This window comes from Oryctolagus cuniculus, chromosome X, assembly GCF_964237555.1.
Source record: "Oryctolagus cuniculus chromosome X, mOryCun1.1, whole genome shotgun sequence".
NCBI classification, from domain to species: domain Eukaryota; kingdom Metazoa; phylum Chordata; class Mammalia; order Lagomorpha; family Leporidae; genus Oryctolagus; species Oryctolagus cuniculus.
This window is the reverse complement of record NC_091453.1, coordinates 19921685-19945786: the sequence shown is the minus strand read 5'-3', so window position 1 is coordinate 19945786 and position 24102 is coordinate 19921685. Positions and strand designations below refer to the sequence as shown.

The 24102-nt window shown below is 36.2% G+C and overlaps 1 protein-coding gene across 2 annotated transcripts in view; it reads left to right on the top strand.

Moving 5' to 3' along the window:
* Nucleotides 1-2233: 2233 nt before the first annotated feature.
* DMD (dystrophin) overlaps nucleotides 2234-24102 on the top strand; it is a 2248405-nt gene continuing 2226536 nt past the window's right edge. Inside the window, exon 1 of one of the 2 annotated variants that reach the window (XM_070067426.1) lies at nucleotides 2234-2401. In XM_070067426.1, coding sequence (XP_069923527.1) covers nucleotides 2395-2401 — 7 coding nt within the window. In that variant the 5' untranslated portion in view covers nucleotides 2234-2394. The remainder of the gene's footprint in view (nucleotides 2402-24102) is intronic. The other variant, XM_051827673.2, reaches the window with a different exon arrangement.

The following is a 24102-nucleotide window of genomic DNA, read 5'->3' as shown; positions in this document are numbered from 1 at the left end:
GTAGAATCTTGGAAAGTCAAATTCATAGAAGCAAGAGTAAGATTAGTGGTTATCAGGAGAATGGTAGTGAAGTAGTGAGCTTAGTGAAAAGGTACAAAGGTACAGTTATTTATATCAATAAATTCTTGAGATCTAATATGCAGAATAAGGACTATATTTACTATTGTACTTTGTGCTTGATATTCTCTAAGAACTGAAGTGTTCTCATCACATAAAAAAGGTAACTTTGTGAGGGAGTGATATGTTAATTAGCTTGACTGTAGTAATCTTTTTACTATGTATATCAAAATACTTCATTGTACATCTCAAATCTATGTATATATAAATTTTTAACTTACATTAGAGACAAAGTGAGAGGTCCTACCTGTTGGTTCGCTCCCCATATTCCCACAATGTCCAGCACTGGGCTAGGGTATAAAGCAGGAGCCAAAAAGTCAACTAAGGTCTTCCACATGGGTGGTAGAGATCCAACGACTTTTGCCATTATGGCCATTTTCCAGAGTCTGCATCAGTAGGAAGCTGAAATCAGGAGCTGGAGCCAGGTATGGAACCCAGGAACTCTGATGCAGGACACAAGCATCCTACCTAGTGTCTTAACTGCTAGGCTAAATGCCCATCCTATACTTTTCATTTTAAAAGTTAAAATTTTTTATTTAGACCTGAGATCAAACTTATGAATACATGAAACAGAATATAGAAATTCTCTGAGACAGGAAGGAGCACAGGATATTAGACTAACAAAACTGTTCAGTGTGGCTGGAGCATAGTGTGGAAGGACAGGAAGGTGAAAGCAGAAGCTGTAGAAATAGGCAGAAGGGAAGGCTACCATTTGTGTCCTCAAAGAAGCTATGCCCACCATGAAAGTGTTTAGTAACATTATGAAATCATATGCTAGTATTTTCAGATAGTTATATGGAATGATGTGTATATATTTTTTGCAAACTTTGCTGAGTCCATGTAGACTCAGTTTGTCTTTCTGGTTCATTTCCAAAATTTATAAATTAAGCATAATAAACTGTAAGTTAGTGAGTATTATATGTGTTCTTATAACTGGATAATGTGTTATAGAAAAACTCAAATGGTAGCAGAACAGTTAAAATGTACAAATGTGTGCATATACCCTTTAGGAATCAATGGTTCAGAATAGTAACATTGACATGTATCACAAATGCTAAGAGTTATTCCTCAGAGTTTCATAATGCAGCTACTTAAACTGTTTACTTTTTTGTTGTGGTAAGGGTGAGTTTCCCTACCCAACTAAATAAAAGATGGTGGATAGGAAATTGAGATTCCATAAATTCCCCCTTTTACAGTATATTTCTAATGAAAGCAGTTTTAATTTCCTGTGTTATAACTTCAAACTATAAATATTAGTGCCCGAGAGATACTTAAAATTTTAGATAAAATTAATACTACATACATTGATGGCAGTTTTAATTTCTTTCACAAAAATAATTAGTCACAAGTAGTATTTTTTTAGAAATAGAAATAGTATTTTTCCAAAGTGGCACTTTCTTAACAGAGTAAACAAGTTGTGGAAGAGATTCAGCTAATCTAATTTCTTACTTTGGGAAGAAACCACTCTCCTCAAGTCAAAATATCAAGTATAAAGTCCACCCCTGGGAGAAACACACAGAGTAATAGACTTTAAATATTTCCAATGTGCAAAATAGGTAACATTTTCTTTGAAAATCCTCTTATTTCAAATTTCCCATAGAAACACATGAGGCAAATTGCATTTGAGAAAGTGCATGCTGTATTTTATAATAAAGCAGGGACGTAGAGCTGAGCACACAGAATCCTTATTTCAAAAGTACAATCAGAAGAGTTTTTTTTTGTTTTGTTTTGTTTTGTTCCATGAAAGGGCTTTGAAAATAAGTAAAAATCAGCCAGAATTTCAATGTGAGTAATATGAGATGTTGCAACGAACTCGACTCTTGGTATAGTTAGGAAAAGAGTCTAATCTAAGAGCTTTGCATCTGTACAGAGGATCGAGTAGATACTGAAAGAGATTTGCAGATCCACTGTTTTTTAGGCAGAGAGAATGCTCGTTAAATGCAGAACGCTGCTCTGGCTCATGTGTTTGCTCCGAGGTGTAGGTTTTGTTCGACTGACGTATCAGATAGTCAGAGTGGTTACCACACCGACGTTGTAGCAGCTGCATAATAAATGACTGAGAGAATCATGTTAGGCATGCCCACCTAACCTAACTTGAATCATGCGAAAGGGGAGCTGTTGGAATTCAAATAGACTTTCTGGTTCCCAGCAGTCGGCAGTAATAGAATGCTTTCAGGAAGATGACAGAATCAGGAGAAAGATGCTGTTTTGCACTATCTTGATTTGTTACAGCAGCCAACTTATTGGCATGATGGAGTGACAGGAAAAACAGCTGGCATGGAAGGTAGGATTATTAAAGCTATTACATCATTATGAATACAATTAGAAGCTGACCATGACAAAGCATATGTTTGAACAAGCAGCTGTTGGTAGCTGGGGTTTGTTGCCGAGCTCTTCAAACTCTGCAAACAGTGTTGCTTTTACAGAATGGATTTTAAAATTACCTTGTGCTGCGTTAGATTTTTGGAGGGTGTGCTTGCCTCCAACGTCAGGGAAATACTTCTGGGATAGAAATCAGTGTTAGAAGATTTTAGAATAAAGTATTTTTCAAGAGTCTAGGTTTCTCCAGGTAGATGATGACCAGGGAGGAGGCAGGGGTGTGGGGGGGGGTATCTATAGGGAAATCTACCCCAGCTCAGTTACATGCATTTTAGTTTCAATGACTGATTGATATACTGGTATTGAGAAAAATGAGAATGTATGGAATGTTTGGATAGCTTGAAAATTGTTAGACTTGGTTTCTGTTTTATAAGGAGTTTGCCTGTCAGTCATTTTTCCTCATCAATCTCTAGCTTTTGACATTTATTCAGTCATTCTGCATTATAGGAAGAAAATATATCAATATCTCCTGCAGGGTTTTTCAACAACTCTAGCATCTGTTTCAGCTATTGAACTGTATTCACGTTTTGCCAAGTTGATGTCGACCCAGCTGGTCTATCATTCCTCGCTTGATTACTGCTCTTAATTTCTCTGTATCAGCTTGTTTCAGATAGGGCTCTGAAAGCTGTTAATGAAAAATGACAGAAAATGCTAAATTATTGAAAATTGGATCCTTTAATTATTTATTTATTTTGGAACCTTAATGAGTTGTGTCTTAAATTCTTTCTTGCCTGCGTACGATTTTTAGAACACTGATTCTGTTTTGCAATATTTCTTTCAATCAGTTGGATTATACTTATAAGTACTTTGAAACAAATGGAGCATGAGCATTAGCTATATTTGGCTCCCAGAATAAAGTTTTGGGAAAAGGGGGAACAATTTAAGCTTTTTGTAGAAACTATGGATTGTTTCTATAATTCTATCTTCATACGCTGTCATGAGGATCTGTCAGTGAGTGTATATTGGACCGAACATCCTGAAATAATTTTTATCACCACTAGGGTAGCAAGAAAATAAAACATTTTAAAGCTGTTTTTAACAAGTGACTGCTAAAAACAGATGCTACATTATAGAAATAGATTTTCCTGAGTATAAAGAGCATGATTAACTATATATTACAGGATCTTTCAACTCTGCCCAGTCTGCCTCATAGCTTGAGTAGCTAAATCATCCAAGTTAATAGATGATCATATATGAACATCTAATATGACCTTTCAGTGTGCACAGTGCTGCTCATGTGTGTTGTGCCTTCTCTGCTGTAAATGTAATAGCTCAGTGAGTCCGGTTAAGGAATACACTGGCTGTTATGTAACTTTTTCCCCTGAATGTTAGCCCATGTTTTTCAATTACGTATTCCTCTTAGGAAGAGTCAGTTAAAACACATGTATTTAAATATCAGTGAATCAATTAGAAATTGATGTGCTACGGTAAAACTCGGGTCCATCCAAATTAATTATTAACATATGTTTCAAAAATAGTCAAATATTTGGATGAGTACTTTTTAACCTTGAAGCATACATGACTATGGTTGAGTATAGAACTCATAATTCATACATACAGCAAGAAAGAAAATAGTTTTCTAGATGTGTCCTTTTAGAAGTAAAAATATTCTTAGTACTGATTTCAGCTATATGATTGTTTCCTTTTAACACTTTTGAGTGCTGTATATTCTTTTATGTAGTCGTTACCATACTTGGTTAATCTTTGGGAGGCTCAAAGACTGATAGAGTATTTTGCATGCAAATGATACAGGGTGGTTTTTTGGTTCATTGACAAAAATCGGCTTTATCTAAACTGTCGTTTAATATACAGTCTTCTGCCAGTTCCATTTCTCAACTTTTTATAGCCATTTTTAGTGACAATTCAAGTCTGGAAAAACTCTTTTACATTGCATATTTAGTCGGACTCCTTTTGTGAATTGTCTCCTGTGAGAAAAATGTGGACTTCCTGCTACTTTCACACTCCTGTTACCATAGTGACTTAAGAGGGTTTCCTTTCAATGAAGATAGTGTAATTTGAATCAAGCACTGGACTCCCCAAACCGTGTTTTTTTTTTTTTTTTCTTTGTTCGTAGTTTAGGCTTGCTTCCTTTGTGACTAGATAGTGCTTTGTATTTGTTTCCACTGATGAATGGAGAGTACAGACACTAGGTGGCACCAGCTGTTGATTATTAATGAAATCTTAAAGGCTTTGGGCCACACACCTGAAGAGCAGGCAGACCCTTATTAATAAATGCATCATAAGAGTTGGAAATGCTTGCTGATCATTTTGACTGTGGAACACGATCCATATGTAAAGTGATGAAACTCTGTGAAGTCCCCCAATCCCAGTTCCTTAATTCTGTGTTTTCTGAAGTGATTCAGGACAAAAAGATGGTGAAGACAAATGTATAAAAATAGAAAGTGTGTATGAAAGAGAGGTGGGACAAAATAAAATATCGTAAACATTAAAATATAGTTTAAAAATTAGAATTGATGACTTTTAAAAATGTCTATGGGTCTCTCCACTCAGTTCTCTAGGAACTCATTGTTTTAGTTAAGGAATTTATGCTAATAAAGTCAACTCTGTTATTTTTAGGTAAAAATGTTATTGAGTATCTTTTTTTTAATTCAAAAGTAGGATAGTTCCCTTTTAGTGATAGCACTGTTAAGTGAAATTTCACAGGTGTTGGAGTGGCTGCCTTTTAGGTGTATTGCTGTTCATACAGAAACATGAGCAGGGGAAGACACTATTGCTTTAAGAATATGGTTTGAAATGTTTTTCCAGAGAGCTTGGTCCATTATGTTATTCTCCCATTATCGGGTCATCTATATTTAAAGATGAAAAATCAAATAAAAAGAAACCATTTAAGCATGTGCACACCCTTGGAAAATCTAGATTAGAGTAGGAATAAAAAATAGCTTCATACCTGGAAATATTTTTTCCAGAAAAGTAAACCAAACATTTCCCTCACTGGAAATTCCTAAGGAAGATAGGACAGGTTTTTTTTTTTTTTTAAGATTTATTTATTTATTTTGAAAATCAGAGTTAGAGAGAAGGAGGGACAGTGAGAGAGAGAAAAAGATATGCTGGTTCACTCCCCAAATGGCCACAACCACCCGTGATGGGCCAGACTAAAGCCAGGATGCCAGGAACTTCATCTGGGTCTGCTGCATGGATGGCAGGGGTCCAAATACAGGCTATCTTTTCCATTTTCCAGGCCATTGGCAGGTAACTGGATTGGGAATGGGGCAGCAAGGACAGGATCCAGCTCCCAAATGGGATGCTGTTGTTGCAGGTGGTAACTTTAGCCACTAGGCCACAACACCGGCCCCAAGATAGGATGATTTGAATTTGTGGTACACTGTTACAGGCCATAGTTCCTCCAATGTTTCCTGAAAAAGTATGCAGTATGGCTAGTTATACAGATTATAACATGACTTTTGGTGATGCTTTCATGATCCCTCTATGGTCAGGAGAAGGAGTGTTTTCTGCTGGATGTAAGAGGCTATCAGATTAAGCAACTTGTTATATTATCCTGCCTTTCTTGTGCCATTTAATGAATACTGTGTACCAAGAAGAGGGCTTCTCACAGGATTATCGTGTATTTTCATAATCTGGCTCCATCTGACTTGAACCTAGTGCCCTCTAATGTGCCTTGACCCTGTTTGGCCTGTGCAATATTAATACCTGAAACCTGAAGAAAGGCTTTGGCCTCTCTAGATGGGAAAGAGAACAAATATATTGAATCATTATGGTACCAAAGGATTATGAACACCTAAAATCTATGGTGAGGCCAAAAAAGATGAGTCTTCGTAGGAATAAGTACAACATCCTGTACTAAACTTCAAAGGAATGAATCTGACGAGTACAAGATGTAAGAAATGTAAGAGAATTAAAGCTTAATTAATAGTTCATTAAAAAATGATTTTATTGCTCATAATCTCAGTATTAGTCATAGTCTCATATGACATCAAATTTTAATGAAACAAAATAATATTGGATCTGTGTCCAGAAAAAGGAAAAAAAAGAAAATATTTTCAAGGTTATGATTGTGTGTATTATTTTTTATAGGGACACCATGGTCCAGGAGGAATTTTAACACTAGGGAGTATACTCATTGAAAAGTTTACAGTGAAAGTTCCTTGAAACTGTAACATTTAAGGGGCATTGAAAGTACTAGAAAATTGAAAAGTATAGGAATTCTTGAAAGAAGAGGAATTTTAAAAAGTTAAGCTGATTTCATAGAGAGATAGGCTAAAGAAAATAATGTAGACTCATTTGCACCTCATTGGTAGCAAAGGAAAAATACCTTCCAATTAATCATATAAGCAGAGAATTGACTACTTTGTGAGATATTGCATTCTTTGTTCCTAAAATCTTCGGTGCTAAGAGTGGAGTTCCAGAGCTATAGGGAAATTGAAGAAGATGTCTGCGATCATTTCTATCTCTGAGAATCTGTGCATCTAATCATTTCAAGATGAAATATTTCTCCCCTTTCAGATATTTCTTTGTCTCTGATACTCCACCATGCAAGCCAGGATTCAGTATAGTTCCATATGGCACACCTGTTCCCATTTGGCCAGCCAGAAAAAATGGTTTTCACATTCTAAGTTATTTTTTCTTTTTTCTTTTTTTTTTTATAAAGATTTATTTATTTATTTGAAAGAGTTACACAGAGAGAGATGGAGAGACAGAGAGAGAGAGAGAGATCTTCCATCCGCTGTTTCACTCCCCCAATTGGCTGCAATGGCTAGAGCTGTGCCCATCCAAAGCCAGGAGCCAGGAGCCTCCTCCAGGTTTCCCATGTAGGTGCAGGGCCCCAAGGAGTTGGGCCATCTTCCACTGCCTTCCCAGGCCATAGCAGAGAGCTGGATTGGAAGTGGAGCAGCCAGGACCTGAACCAGCGCCCATATAAGATGCTGGCACTGCAGGCAGTGGCTTCACCCACTATTCCACAGTGCCTGTCCCTCTAAGTTATTCTTAAGAGGATATTTTTGTGACAAATGAACATTACAAAATTATAGTTCAAGTGTTTATAAGGTCTTATTAGAAGACAGAATCACCATTTGTTTACATGACTGTGACTGCTTTGTTGTTAAAATAGCAGTTAAGTAGTAGTGTCAGAGACCATGCCCACCACAAAGTCAAAATATTTATACTTGACCCTTGATAGTAACATTTTGCTAACCCCATATGTAGACTGTAAAGAAACTTGCTTTTTGTGCCTTGAGCCAAGTATCTGGAACAAGCAAGGTCACAATTAAATATCAGTTGAAGACTATAAACAGAGATTGTGACCACCTGTAATATTTACATGTGACACTTTGAAAAGTGATTCAGATATACAGCCAACAGTTAAATATAGATCCATTTTGGCTGCTAATCTATTGAGAGATTATACTTGCTGAGGAATGTTTATATAATGTTGCTATAAGAAGATTTGTGGTCTCTGCAATCGTTGACATACATATCATATCTACTTTGCCCGAGTCCATTGATCTTGCTAAACTTAGCTATCTGCTAAGATTCAGTGACTTTTATTGTTGCTATTTAGTTACTGTGTGATTTCAGTAGACTTATAGAAAATGTAAAAGTCAGGGGAAAACAAGGTAGAGTGAGTGGACTTGAATTCTTGCAGCTACCCTTGTCTCTCTTCAGAAGTCTGTTGATTCTAAAAGCAGCTTGTACATTACAGAATCCTGGACAGGTGCTCACCTTTAAAAACATAAGGACGTTCTTGATGAACCATGTTTTAGAAGGGATTGAAGAATAAAAAGATGAAAACAAATGTGCCACACATTAGAGAACAGTTGTGGCTATTAGTAAGTGATTAATAAAATATACTTGAATTAAAAGTTAGTAATGAAATGTTTTCCTGGACATGTGGATAAAATAGAAGGGATTCAGGTCATAAAGGAAATCATAATCAGATTTTAAGCATAAAATTAAGGGTTCGGTATTTATCATCACATAGTACAATCTCCATAGTTCCACAATGTGAAACTAAAGTCCTCATATTTATTTCTAGGAAAGGATATAATTTCTGCTGACTACTAGCCCTGGAAATTCCTGTAAAACCCATAGGATTCTTATTTTATTTCCATGAGGATGTTACTGAGCTGCTATCTTGTGATGCCTGTCTCTATGGTAACAGATACAAGGCTTCAGGGTCTGAAGGAAATTCTTCCTATTGGCTTAGGAATATGGAGCGACAAGAGAGACTCACTGAGGAAGAGGATAAAGCTAGGAGCAGGCAAAAGAGGCAATTGAGAAAAAGTTGTCACGAGGGAGCTTTTTTGTGTTTGAACACAATTTCATTTCCCCTTAATCTATCTTAGAATAAAATAGCAACCAACATCAAAGTGAAGTTTAAAAATAAAAAGAAAAGATTCTTAAGAAGTGTTATTTTTCAGTCACCCAGTCAATTGTACGTAATTGAAGTCGCACAGAGTATTCCCTTAGTTAACTTGTCTTTCACTATGAAGGAAAAGATTGCTTCTTGCCTGTAATTGATAAGAGGGGGCATCTACCCGTGGCAAATTTAGTTCTCATTATTGCCATCAAAGATGTTGATCTTTTAAAAGACTTTCTTTTCCTTGATTCCAAGGGTAAGAATATTGAGGTAGGGTTGGCACTGCTTGTAATGACTGAAATTCTCATGGAGTTATGAAAATACAGTGGGCTTCCAAGTATTCTTTCAGTTTCGGTGCTCATAAAGAGCAATAGTAAATATGACCAGCAGGAATGCTTATTGGAAAACTGAGCATTTTCAGAGCATACTGAGTAAGTTTTTGTGTTCTTATAGTTTTGCTTTCTTTCTCTTATTCAAATAATTCAAAATAACGAAAAGCTCATAGAATTTTAAAATATTTTACTTTCTATTTATTTCACTTTTCCCTTATCTTCCTTTTAATATAGAAAATAGTAACTTACTACATTAGAATTGTTTGAGAAAGGAAATAAGTTAGGCTCTCCTTTCCTTTAGATTGGAAGTATATGTACATGTTGTGATCACATAAGTGTAAATACTTAAAATATTAGTGCTAATTATACATTATTCAGAAAAATGTCTTTGAAGAGTGTGATGTAACATATATTAGTATATTGTTCTTACTCATATTTTGATGTTTCACTTGTCCTAATGGTTTCATGTATGTTCAGGTGAAAGGGAGAAACAGTAAAATTATTTTAAGCAAGCAAAACTTCATAACTTGATCAAAGAAAATTAACGTATTAGGAGTGAGATGTAAATATGTTTCAAATGATATAAGATCAGATTAACAAACATTTATTCAGTATTTATTACTCATAGGTCATAGTGCTTAAAGCTTTAAAGGATTTACATCTTTTGTGACTTTTTTCCTAATCTTTACAAATGTATATATTATCTGTGAATATATAATTTTTTTACAAATTTAATCCATTCATTACAGATGTTTATAAGACTAGATTCAGGACTCTCTCAACTGTCTTTAAAAGGAAAAAATAGAGCTAGGTACAATGTCTCAGTGCCTCCTTTGATAATTTTGAAAAATATTTTTTGTGAAGACTTATTTATTTGAAAGGCATAGTTACAGAGGGAGAAAGCAGAGACAAAGAGAGGGATCTTACATCCACTGGTTCACTCCCCAAATGCTGCAATGGCTGGAACTGGTCCAGGCCAAAGCCAGGAGCCAGGAGCTTCTTCTACATCTCCCAAGTGGATGCAGGGGCCCAAGGAAAAGTATCTTTTAAAGAAATCCTTTCTTGAACTATACACAGTAATTTACATCATAAAATGTGGTCTCCCAATGAAGTAAGGCCACCTTAAAAATTAAAGATACATACCACTTTTGGAAACTTGCCTTCAACTTAAATTATAAATACACATAGAACATGGTTACCGTGATTGGCTTACAGAAAACTCATTTATTTGGGCTCTAGCATTAGATCCCAAGGTATACTTCAGGGAATAAGCAAATGGGTGAAAAGATGGTCTAATATACTGTGGAAATACAGATTAGATGTTCTGAATGAACATTTATAGAGGAACATGGATATGGTCTAACTGGATGGTTGGGTGGTACAAAGAAATTACTTGCTGTCCATATATACTTGAAGGTAATGGTACTTATCAGCTTTTAAAAAGAACTATTGATGTTCCTTGGCAATTTGATGACAGAGTTATAAATACAAAGAACCAAGAACAGTGGGGAAAATAAATTTACCAGTATTACTCTGCTTTGCTCATGACATTGTTACAATTGATTGTAACATCCAGATTGAAACAGGATACAGACCATCATATTCTGATTTTTCTAGCATAGATTTCTTTTTTGCTTATTATGGAAAGGGTACAATAGACTGAGTTATGGACAGTGACACTAATGCTAACCTAAAATTGTGTGATTTTAGGCAAGCTGTGGGACTCGGTCAATGCCCTATGACAAGTGTGAAAAGGAAGAGATTGAATAAAAGCCTGTCCATAGTGGAAACAACAATATATTGAGTAGGACTGTCAGTTTCCTCTCCCTTTGGCTGTTAAATCTTTCATGGACTGCTTCCGTTGGCCACAGTGGCAGGAGGCCACGTTCTCCATTAGGTCGTCCAGAACCGTAAAGCCCACAACTGAAGTGCCAGGTTGTTTCGGCTGCTTTCCATTCATCCCACAAAGGTTTGTTGATAAATTCTAACTGCCAGTGACTACAGTGACAGCTTACCAGAGAACAGCAGCAGCTGTGAATCCAGACAGAAAAACTGGCTTACGAATGAGCTAGAGGCTTCCAGGGTTCCTAGTATAAGTGATATGGAAGGAACTGACAGGGCCATCAAAGAACAGAATGATAGCTGAAAGGAAAGAAAGGAAATTCAGTGAAAAATACTTAGTCATTCAAAGTAAGGTGTGAAGTGACGTATTTGAAGGGTCACTTGAAATAAGGAGGAGTATGTCTAACAGCTGTTGCTCATGCTTCTGGAATCAAACCTAAAAGGTAGTGTTTAGATTGTTACAAAAGTCATTGGCAGTGAGATTAAAGATTTTTAGATTTAGCCATGCAAACTTTCTCTGAGGAATATTTCAAAAACAGTTACCTCTCATTTGTAGTGTATGTACAACTGTCCCTGGAAACTCTTTCCCATGCTAAAGTTAGAGAAATTGTCATATTATTCTACATGTATATCCATTCTTAAATAGAAGCTATCTAAATATGTTCCACTTATGTTTAAATTAGAAGTAGTCATAGCATCAGACCTCCAAGATCATACTGGTGAGCTAAAAGCATGACTTCTTATATAGCATAATGTTGTTGCTATATAGACCTATAATGTGAGGAAGTTGCAAGCAACTTCAATGTCAACTAATTTAATTGGTCTTCATCTACACACCCTTTTGCTCCTAGGAAATTAAAAAAGACGTAAGTTTACCTTTTACTTTGGAAGAAAAGATAAGCAGGACATTTTCTGAAAAACTGAATTGTCTAGAAACTCCCACTCATGCGGTACATTTTCTGAACAAATTGTCTAGAAAGCTTCCCTCTGTCCCTCTCTGTCTTTTGCCTCCCTCTCCTCAGAGTACTCCCCTCTTACCGCTTTCCTCATCCCTCTTCCCTCTTTTGCCTTATATAGTTGAATGTATTTATGTGTATATGTATGTGTCTCTCTTTCCATCTCTGACACTCTAAACTAGACATAAAGTAAAGGCAGGAAATTACCCCCCCAATATTTACTAGTGGAATAACTTTCCCTTATAGATGAAAGAAAAAAATTCTGTATGGTTTAGTCCTAAAACTTTTTACTAAACTATAAAATATAGGAATATATGAATCACTGCATCTACAACTTAAATTTTTACAGAGTGAGAACACCCAATTATTAGGATTGAAAACCCCAATTTTACCCTTTCTCAAAGAGTAGTCTCTTTTTGAGAGATTTATTTATATATATATATATATTTAAATTTTATTAAGTTATTCAAGTTTCATGTAAGTCATATATACAGATTTAAGAACATACAGATACTTCCCACCCTACCCTCCTTCCCACCCATGCTCTAACTCTTCTTCCTACTCTGTCCTATTCCCACTCTTAATTTTTACAATGATCTATTTTCAATTTACTTAATACCTGTGAGATTAACCCTATACTAAGTAAAGAGTTCAACAACTAGTATGAAGTGGGGAAGTGTCACTATGTTCCTAAATTGGTATATATGAAATACATGAAACTTATTTAACTTAAATTTTAAAAATAACACTGTTCCTCAACAGGAAACAAAGGCTATAAACAATCAGTACTCTCTTAAAGATAAGTGACATTGTGACTTCTTTTTTTTTAAAAAAAAAAGATTATTTATTTATTTGAAAGTCAGAGTTACACAGAGAGAGGGAGAGGTTTTCCATCTGCTGGTTCACTCCCCAATTAGCTGCAAAGGCCAGAGCTGCGCCAATCTGAAGCCAGGAGTCAGGAGCTTCTTCCAGGTCTCCCACATGGGTGCAGGGGCCCAAGGACTTGGTCCATCTTCTACTGCTTTCCCAGGCCATAGCAGAGAGCTGGATTGGAAGTGAAACAGCTGGGACTTGAACCGGCACCCATATGGGATACTGGCTCCACAGGCAGCGGCTTTACCTGCTACACCACAGCGCTGGCCCTACCATTCTAACTTCTAACACATCAGAGATTAAGAAATATACTTACTGAAATTTATGCATAAGAGCCCATATATTTGGTATTCATTTGTTTCTGGCTATTTTCCTGCAGCATTATATTTTTTAGAGCAACCTTCTTTGTTGTATATAGTTGTGGTTCAATCCTTTTCAGTGCTGCATAATATGCCATCATCACATGACTATACCACAATTCACTTACCCAATGTATTCTGTGAACATTTCGATTGATTCCATTTGTCAACTCTTAAAAATAATCCTTCTCTGAACATTTTTTATGTACATCACTTCTGTTATGAAAATATTAAGAAGTGGAATTGCTGGATCAGAGAATGGTTTAACATTCCTCTTTAGTTGATAATACCAAGTAGTTTTTCAAGATACATAAACAAACTTATCATTATTTTGTAATAGTTTTGGATATTGTTGCCAATGCTTCCATATTATCAGTTTCTTGTTTTAGCCATTCTCTTTGTTTTGCTGTATACCACATTGAGATTTATTTCCATGTTTTCTAATGACTATTTAGTTTGAGAATGTTTTTTAGGTTTATTCGTCATGTAGATGCTATCTTCAGTTAGGAACCTGTTCTTGTCTCAGGCTCATTTCTGTTTTGAGATGCCAATTTATTTTTTATAGGTTGAAGTTCTTTGCTGTTTTCTGAATAAGTCTGCTATGTTGGCTATATGTGTTGCAAGCATCTAGACAGACATCTTGTACAGAAGTTTGGGATTTCAAGACCCAGGTGTCCTTAAAAAACATTTAGTCCAATTTCTTAGTTTGACAGATGAGGACACTGAAACTGAAGGGAAAAACATCCTTCCCCAAAGTTTCTTCTAGTTGGTAGTAAACCAGAAATGACCTAAGTCTCCTGACAGTAAAGTAAGGAATTTTTTTCCTAATAAATCATGTACAGTCTTTAGTTCCTTTTAATTGGGTGATTCAAACTCCTGTCTCTCTGGGAAGGGCAAGAAATGCATGAAATAGTAATTATAACAGCAAGTGTAGAGTGATGGATTAATAATCTCATTGATTCTGTGAACAAAAATATTCCCATCTTACCAACTGTTGAATCACATAGTCAGGAGATAGATAGATAGATAGATAGATAAGAGCTTCCTTTTGACCTCAGATTTTGATTTTTCTTGTCTATAGCTTTATCATTATATTATTTCTTCTCATACTTTGCTATTGCTGTTCCCTTTCCAAATTTGGTTCTAATACAAGAAATTCCATCTTTTCTGCAGTTGAATAATAAGAACATTAATTTTATAATATTCTTTCTTAACATGAGAGGAAATTCAGGTTACAAGGCATGATTAATGTAATACCTACTGTTTACTGACTATTCTTACATGCTAGGTACAGTAGCAAGTACTTTTCATTCATTATTTTAGCTGATCCCTAGAACTACTCCCAAAACATGTTTTATTATTCTTATTTTATAGGTCTAGAGACTGAACTTCAGTGAGTTTAAGCTACTTATGGGATGACCGATATTTGAACGAGGTTTATCAGATTCTAAACATCATACTCTTTCTATCATCCCACTCTACCAATTTGGAAGCAAATGGATTTTGTGATATAGATTTGAGTTACTACCTGCCCTTAGTGTTTCTGCCATACATCTTAGGGAATTTATGTCCCCTTGTTCTGATATCATGAAATAATTCAATTTCTCTATTTTTCGAAGTGGTAATCAGAGTAGTCACTTTTTGGCCTTGATTTTGTTCAGTTATTAAACTGAACTCTTGATACTGAATTCTTGTTAATGAGCAATCCAAATACTGATAGGTAAGTTCATATCTGGAGACCAGATTGTAGCTGAATTTTTCTTGCATTTAGAGGTTGAACATAAATCTGTAATAGTTATAGTTCTGTCTAGCCACCTATTCTAGGATTATTTCCACACCTATATTTTAGTTCCAAATATTTCTTCTTCCTATTGATGGAAAAACCTTTCCAAAGATGCCTGAGAATCAATGTGCTCCCTACTCTAGCTCCTGTTCTGTGGCCAGTGTGATTCCTTTTGTCACACTTCCTATTTTCATGCAAAGCATATACCCACTAGTTCTTCCATCTAGAAGTCTGAATCCTTGTGAGTTAACATGTTATTTTTTTCTCTTGAGTAAAAGGAACCCATTTTAAATTATTTTAAAAGATTTATTATTTATTTGAAAGCCAGAGTTACAGAGAAAGGAGGAAGAGAAGAGGAGGAGGGAGAAGAGAGAGCAAGCAAGCAAGAGAGAGAGAGAAAGAGAATCTTCCATCCACTGGTTCACTCCCCAAATGGCTACAGTGACTGGAGACAGGAGACAGGAGCTTCTTCCAGGTCTCTCACGTGGGTATAGGGACCCAAGGACTTAGCACTTGGATTATTATCCTTTGCTTTCCTAGGAGAATTATCAGTGAGCTGGAAGGGAAGTGGATCAGCTGAGTCATGAGCCAGTGCCCATATGGTATGCCTGTGTCACAGGCAGAAGCTTAACCTGCTATGCCACAGCACTGACTCCTAAAAAATAATTTTAAATTATCATTATTTCACTGTCTGTGATCAAATGATCCTTTAAACCAATGATCTCTAATTCCTAGGAACTGGACAGTATTAATACACTAATTATATAGAACTTTACACATTACAAAATACTTTCAGGTTTATTTTATTTATATAACCACCCTGTGAATTTGGCAAAGTAGGAAGTATTGTTTATTTGTATATAGATCCATGTAACTAATTGCTACCTATATGTATCCTACATTTATTTTAACTCTGCTACCTCCTCTCTATATCACCTGCCAGTTATCAGGTTAGGGAAGAGAAGATTCCTTCATTTCACTTTGTGTACAGTCATAAGCTTCCTAACTTCCCTGTGATCTTGCTTTACTCTAATTCATCATCAGAAGGCTGCTAGGCACATCTCTCTCAAAGACATAGCTTAATGTGTTACTCCCCTGCTAAAAACTGACAAGTGAATCCCCATTGTTTTTAGTTTATAATTCAGATAACTTTTGTGGGGAAAAGGGTACTTTGCAAGATTTTCCCGGCCTTGCACCCACCATATAAGTGCCTCACCCTAGTTCTCTGAATGTAACACACACACTTCCCTGCCATGAGCCTTTGGAATTGTAGATCCTGTCTCACACTCGTAAACAGTTTTGACTCTTACATAGTCACCTCATGCATGTCTTATAATTCTCCAAGATAATTGAGATAGTGCCTGTTTTTCATTTTTGGATCATATACTTCTATGAATACTTACACAATATTTTCTTCTTATTTGTGTTAACCCTATCTTGCTGTGCTATACTTTTCAGGGTTTTTATTTATTGTATTTATCCATTCTTAGTATTTGAGGTCTATAATTTCTCCAGTTTTTACCCCTTATATAGCACCTGTTGAAGGACTTACTTGGTTTTTACTTCAACTTACAATGAATTCCACACCCAGCAGAAGTAAGAAATATTTGAGTTTTTTTTTTTTTTTTTTAGCATCATCTCTATTGTGGCTTTCTTGCCTCCAATGCAACCAACCATAGTGATGTTTTCAAGATTGTCAAGATTCCTATTCATTGAGTTTATGAAAATGAGTTGAGCCTAGTTGTCATTTCAGTCTATTTCATATTATTAGAAGTTGGAATATTTCATTATGATCTCATGATAGTTACCCTACATAATAATTTAAAACCTTAATTTCCTGTGCTTTACATATTAGCTCCCCTGAGGTCTTAATACATTCAAATTATTCACTGATGAAACAATACAAATAATTTAATGGAATGATTCAGTAAAGTCATAGAAGAGTGAGTGTATTGACAGTTTATGACATGTACAAATTCAGGCATATTTTAAAGTAATACAAAGAAAAATGTGGTGCTTTTTTCTAAAATAGTGTACTCTAGCAGTTACCCAGCTGTGCTGCAAAGCTTGGTTATTATAACGTGTATGAAGTTAAGTATATATCTACCTTCATTTCCCCACTGGGTTTTCATTAGAAAATGAGAACTACATTTTGTAGCATTTGTCTGGTGTGAGGGGTTGTACAATGCCAGTTATAGGAAAGCAGAACAAATGTGTGATTGGGTTAGACCCTAAACCTCAGGTCGATGCTGGAAAGTCTGCTCGTTTACAGGTGCCCTTAGGCTTTAAAGAGAGTAAGAATTCAGTGGATATGCATGTTAACATCCAATTTCTCTCATGCACAGATTTGGGGTATTAAGAAGTTAATAAAGAAGTGAACAAATTCATTATTTTATAATCTCTTAAATCTTTTCTATGGAGGGAAAATCTCAAAGATGCATAAGTATATAGCAAATTGGTTCTGAAATGTATCCCTTCTTTAAAATCACATTTTCTATGACAGAAGGCCACATGCCAGGAGCTCTATTTAGTTATTTATTTTGATGCTTTTTGTGGAAATTCTATTCATTCTTTAGTGATTTAGTGACATTATATACAGACCTTTACATACGTAGTGGAATTCAATACACCATGTTCAAAAAGCACATTTGAGGCTGACAGAATTCAGTTATGAAGATTATAGTATTAATTTATTAGAGAATGATACAATCGTCTTTATGATTATATTGGCCAAAGGAAAGGGTATACTTTATCATATTATGCAAGAAATTAAGTTAATTAGTGACTACATTTATAAACATTGTAGGCATGCTGACACTTGTTACATAGTTTGTAAATAAACATATTGACCTGGGGTATAACCAAGCACTGAATGAAAAGGAAGGAATTTGGAAGATAAAACCATATCTGTAGTGGGGGTGAACTCCAAACTTGTAAATTAAAGGATAAAACACAATAAGTAAATTAGGAAACTTAATTTTTTAACCTGTTGTCTGCCAGTTATGTGGGCTTATGACAGAAACCAGCATTAATATGCAAATAGCACTCTGATTTTACGAAGAAGGAGCCCAACTCACAAACATATGCTCTGGCTAATTAGCTTTGTGCTGGGTTTAGCATGACAGTGATAAATTGGGAAAATGTAAGTAGCATTGTGGTAGGATAACATTAAAGATAGGAGGTCTGAGACCACTGTTAGGGAGAAATAGAAACAACATGGAATAATACTAAAGGCTGAATTTGATTAGAAATGGTAGTCCTAACTACCAAGCTTTATTTTACAGCTGGAAATTTCCTTACAAATTCAATGACCATATTAACATCATGATAGACAATATTATAACTCTTTGTAGTTTAATAATATTGATTTACTTTAGACCAATTTATACTTTAAAGCTAACTATTTTTATTCCTACTGTTTCTTGAATAAAGCCACAGGCATCTCTTTTCTTACTTTATTTGTCTTTTCATCACATTTTGTTACATTTATCCCATTCAAGTTTCATTCACTTAGTATGCTTTTATTCTGTTCATACTATGTGGAAAGTATTTCATGGAATACTGAGAGCAATAAAAAGATTCATCAGAAATTATTTCTGTCCTCAAGAAGCTAACAGTGGTGACCATAGACAGTCATGCTCAGAGAATATATGACTGCTATGATATATCTCCACTCCAGCCCTTTGCCCTCTAACACTTTCATTTTTGCTTGTGTAATCTTTGCCCCTAACATTCTTGCAAAATGAAACACAACATGGTAGTAGCTGAGTAGTATAGAATTTCCTGTATGTTGGACACCTGATAACCAAGTTATCACAATCAGGATACACCCTTCTTTGTTCAAGCCTGACTCAGAGGAATGCTTTATTGAGATTTTGTGAGCCACAAATTATATAGTTCCTGTTAGTGTCAAACCAGGCTGTGTTCAATCCCACAATTTCATGAGGCACCAAAGAGCCTCCTAATGCTGTCATAAATGCAGCTGGATTTTTTTTTTAATTCCATATAGGCATTAAAGACATTTAACTGACTTCTCATCCATTCATCAAAAATTATGACTTACTATAATTGCATATGGTGAATGGTGGGAATACATGTTTCTTACTCTTTTCAATCTAGATTATTGCTCATGGAAGGCCTATATCTGAACACAAGTAATGCTGTCTCCTCACCTTAACAATGATATTCTAACATAATTAGTTGTAGAAACAGAAAAGATGAAGGAAGCCATTCTGAACATACCTACCTATTTAGGGTCGCTCTCCCTCTTCATGGAGGAACGACACTAAGCCCTGCCTAGGCTTCATATCCGAGTCACAGCACCATTATGTCGCTCCCCCTCTTCGTGGAGGAACGACACAGGACCCTGCGCTGTTCTTTCGTCTGCTCGGCCCTCCCCGGGTTTGCTGCTGGTTCTTCCCGGGTTGGCTGCCGACCCTTCCACCTCCGTGGAAGGGCGGTTCCCCCTGCCACATTCCCCACTTCCACGAGGGAGCGGCACACCGCCGGCCGGCTCTCTCGGGGGCTGCACAGGTGTTCCCCTTAGATGTTCCTGGTGCATGTTGTCTCTCTCCTCCTTTATAGTCCTCTTCCACCAATCCCAACTCTGCTACCCACACGCCGAGTACGCTGCTCTCCTCCAATCAGGAGCAGGTCCCACAGTTTATTGGTTGAACTGGAGGCAGCTGTGTAGAAGCTGTTTCCCTTCTCAGCGCCATATTGTGGGAAAGCAGATGCATAGAATAAGTCTTAATTCCAGTAACTTAGTCTAGTCCGAGTTGCTCCCAGTTGCTCCCCACATTTAGTATCAACTTGTCACATTTTGTTAGAAGGGGAAGTTTCAAAGGTTTCCCGCCTGAGTCCAGGTCCCGTTTTCTTATCACACTTGCCTTCATGTATCTTCTTTATTTTTTTTATTTTATTTTTTAAAAGATTTTTATTTATTTATTTGACAGGTAGAGTTATATACAGTGAGAGAGAGAGGGAGAGAGAGAGACAGAGAGACAGAGACAGAGACAGAGACAGAGAGAAAGAGAAAGGTCTTCCTTCCGTTGGTTCACTCCGCAAATGGCTGCTATGGCAGGAGCTACGCTGATCTGAAGCCAGGAGCCAGGTGCCTCCTCCTGGTCTCCCATGCAGGTGCAGGGCCCAAGGACTTGGGCCATCCTCCACTGAACTTCCAGGCCACCGCAGAGAGACGGACTGGAAGAGGAGCAACCGGGACCAGAACCTGGCACCCACATAAGATGCTGGCGCCACAGGTGGAGGATTAACATAGTGTGCCATGGCACCGGTGCCTAGTATCTTCTTTCTATGATGAGGATAGTAAAAGTGATGCTTCTGCTGCTGCTACTGCTGATGCCTCATGGTAGGCAACTATAATATCAGAATGTGATAAATGCCAAAAACACAATAGTGGGAATGGGCATTTAGAGAGATAGGGATAGGGATAGGGATAGGGATAGGGATAGGGATAGGGATAGGGATAGGGATAGAGATAGAGATAGAGATAGAGATAGAGAGGGATAGAGATAGGGATAGGGATAGGGATAGGGATAGGGATAGAGATAGAGATAGAGATAGAGATAGAGATAGAGATAGAAACAGGGAGGGAGGGAGGGAGAGAGAGAGACAAAAAAGCAACAAAAAGAAAAGGAAAAAGGAAAGAAGGAACAAGAGAGAATGAGAGAGTGAGAGAAAGAAAAAGAAAAAAAGAAATTGAATGTGTTGTTTCAGGAGAACAATTTTGTCCAGACATCTTAACTTCTCTGGATACAATTTTCCTCAGTTCATCCAGTCATATTTACATCTATCCATTCATTTATCACTCCATATATTGATAATCTATATATCGAGATATAATCATATAAATTAAATGATATAAAATTGCTGTTATGTGACCATTTTGATCTAAAAATGGAAATGGCATATTAATACAATAAAACTAATGATTCTACTTGTGTGCTAATTGAGTGGAGTGATAAGGTGCTGTATTGATAAGAAATATGAAATGTAAAGAAATTTTTGAAAACTCAGATTAATAAATCTTTAAAAAAAAAAAAAAAGTGGGCCAGTGCAGTAGCACAGCAGGTTAACGCCCTGGCCGGAAGCACTGGGATCCCATATGGGCGCCGGTTGGAGACCTGACTGTTCCACTTCCAATCCAGCTCTCTGCTATGGCCTGGGAAAGCAGTAGAGGATGGCCCAAGTCCTTGGGCCCCTGCACCCACGTGGGAGACCTGGAAGAAGCTCCTGGCTCCTGGCTTCAGATCGGTGCAGTTCCGGCCATTGTGGCCAAATGGGGAGTGAACCATCGGATGGAAGAATCTCCCTCTCTCTTTCTCTCTTTCTCTGCCTGTCCTCTCTCTGTGTAACTCTGACTTTCAAATAAATAAATAAATAAATCTTTAAAAAAAACTAAGATGATAATTACATTATATAAATTGATGTGCTATGCATATAAATTGATATGATCCTCTACTTCAATCTTAAAAGGAAGAAGTTCCCTTCTGTTGTGATTTTATTAATCCCATCTGATGTTTATAATATTAATAATGGATTGGACTGTGAAGAAATAGACAACTGGGGAGTGAACTATGGATATAAGATTTTCTGTATTTAATCAAATTTACCTTGTTGTAAATCAAATAAATTTTGTTGAAACTACACAGACTGCTTTCCTAGTGAGACAGTGGGCTGTAGTCAGCACTGTGTCTGCTTAGACAACATTATGATTAATTTTGCAAATGCTGTTTAATATACTTTTTAATAGACTAATGGAAGAGGGATTGATATAAAGTATCCTTCACAAAAATGAGTAAAACTTTGGTTTCTATTACAATAATCTACTTTTAGTGTAATTAGGTAACACTTATTCCATTAAATTGTAGATATAAATTGGTAGAGCATACAGGAATGTGAATAAAGGGAATTATTTGGTTACTATGCATATTTCACTGAAATGTTGCTGTCCATGAATGTTGTTACCTAGAAAAACACTGTAGATTCCTAAAATGTAACACTAGAATTAAGGATTTAATACTTAGTTTATATTATGGAAAAATATTGTAGTATATGCAGTATGAAAGGATTTCATATGTGATACTGTATATTTATTGATTAAATTCCAAACATTGCCTATGTCCAGTCTTCTTTGATGGCATGGTTTCTGGAAAATAGCCAGATAATCACTTTAAGAGCATTTAAAGCTCTACATATCTTCAAACCAACCAAGGTTTCTTAATTTTGTTGTTATTTTGGTTGCTTTGTGGTTTTCTCTTCTATTGTGATGAGATAAAACATCATTTGTCAAAAAAATAATTTTAAATATGTTGATTTTCCATTGTTGATTAAAGGAGCTAGGAATTTTAGATATCTTATAATTTTCCTTTAGAAATTTGAGTTAAAACAATAGTAGTTACAGTTCTTCCAGATAAAAAGAAATGCTAATATAAATATGAGCAAATATGTCAAGGATATGTATCCTGAAGATAAAAAATGATGATAAAAGAAACCAAGACCTAAATAATTGCAGAAATACCATATTATTGGTTAGAATTCTAGCATAAGGTTTTGGATTGAGTCCTGGCTTCTCCACTTCTGATACAGCTCCCTACTAATGTGCCAGAGAAAACAGCAGAGGATGGCCCAAGTGCTTGGGCCCCTGCAGTCATGTGGGACACCTGGCTCCTGGCATTGGCCTGGTCTGGCCATGGTCATTGCAGCCACTTGGAGAGTCTCTCTAACTCTGCCTTTCAAATAAATAAAATAAATCTTTTTAAAAGTATAGCATACTGGGAAAGCAGTAGAGGATGGCCCAAGTTGTTGGGCCCATGCATCCTCATGGGAGACCCGGAAGAGGCTCCTGGCTCCTGGCTTCGGATTGACACAGCTCTGGCCGTTGCAGCCATCTGGGTAGTGAACCAGAGGATGGAAGACTTACTTTCTCTCTCTCTCTCTCTCTCTCTCTCTCTCTCTCTCTGTTTCTGCCTCTCTATAACTCTTTCAAATAAAGTAAAAAGTTAAAAAAATAAAGTATAGCATAGTAAACATGGCAATACTAACCCAAACTAATATATCATTTAATGCTTCAGAAAGAATAAAGTAGGAAGAGCAGTCTATTCAAAATGAAGACCTACTATATAATCAAAACAGTATGATATTGATGGTGCCACATACACATGCAGCAGTCGAATCAAATAGTCCAGAAACAGACCTTTTAAAGACATCCAACTAATTTTTTTATGGAGGTGTAAAAGCAATTCAAGAAGAGGAAAGATATTTTCAATAAATGGTTTTGGAATCAGTAGACATAGATAAGGAGAATAATGACTTTTGACTTAAACTTAACGCCTTATGCAAACATTAACTCATAGAACATGAGCATAAATGTGAAACGTGAAGCAATAAAAGTAATAGATGTCTGATATATGAGTGCGTGTGCATCCATGTGTATACCTGGGTGAAGAGAGAGGGGAACAAAGGGACAAGCTGTATATGTATAATTTATTTTTGCCTTTTGTTCAAATGTAATATAGTAGGGGATTTTCACCTTTCTTAGACTTTGTATTAATTATCTTTACACTTTTATAGTATTGGTGTTGGGCAAGGAGAGTTTAGATTCAGAGTAGTTTTGTTCATTTTTTAGTCCGTGGTAGCCAATTAATATTTCCCATTCTTTTGATGACTTCTTGTCCTCATAGCTGAAAGCTATGCTTTCAACTGTTCATCACTAAATGATATTTAAGTATATAGTCATTCATTAGATAAGCAACATGGGAAATAGGTCATATTAATTTTAATTTTACTTTTAACTGTCATTATCTGCAAATGATAGTTTGCAAAAGTTAGTGTATTTCAAAACAATTTGAAAAATCTCTCAAGAAAACCTAATCTTGTCTCCATAAAAGAATACTTTACTTTCACTTTTCCAAACTCTTTCGATAGTGTTTGTAAAACTACCCTTCTGGTCAGAAAATTTGAAGAGGTCTATATAGAATAGTCTTTTTTTTTTTTTTTTTTTTTGACAGGCAGAGTGGACAGAGAGAGAGAGAGAGAGACAGAGAGAAAGGTCTTCCTTTTGCCGTTGATTCACCCTCCAATGGCTGCCGCGGCCAGTGTGCTGCGG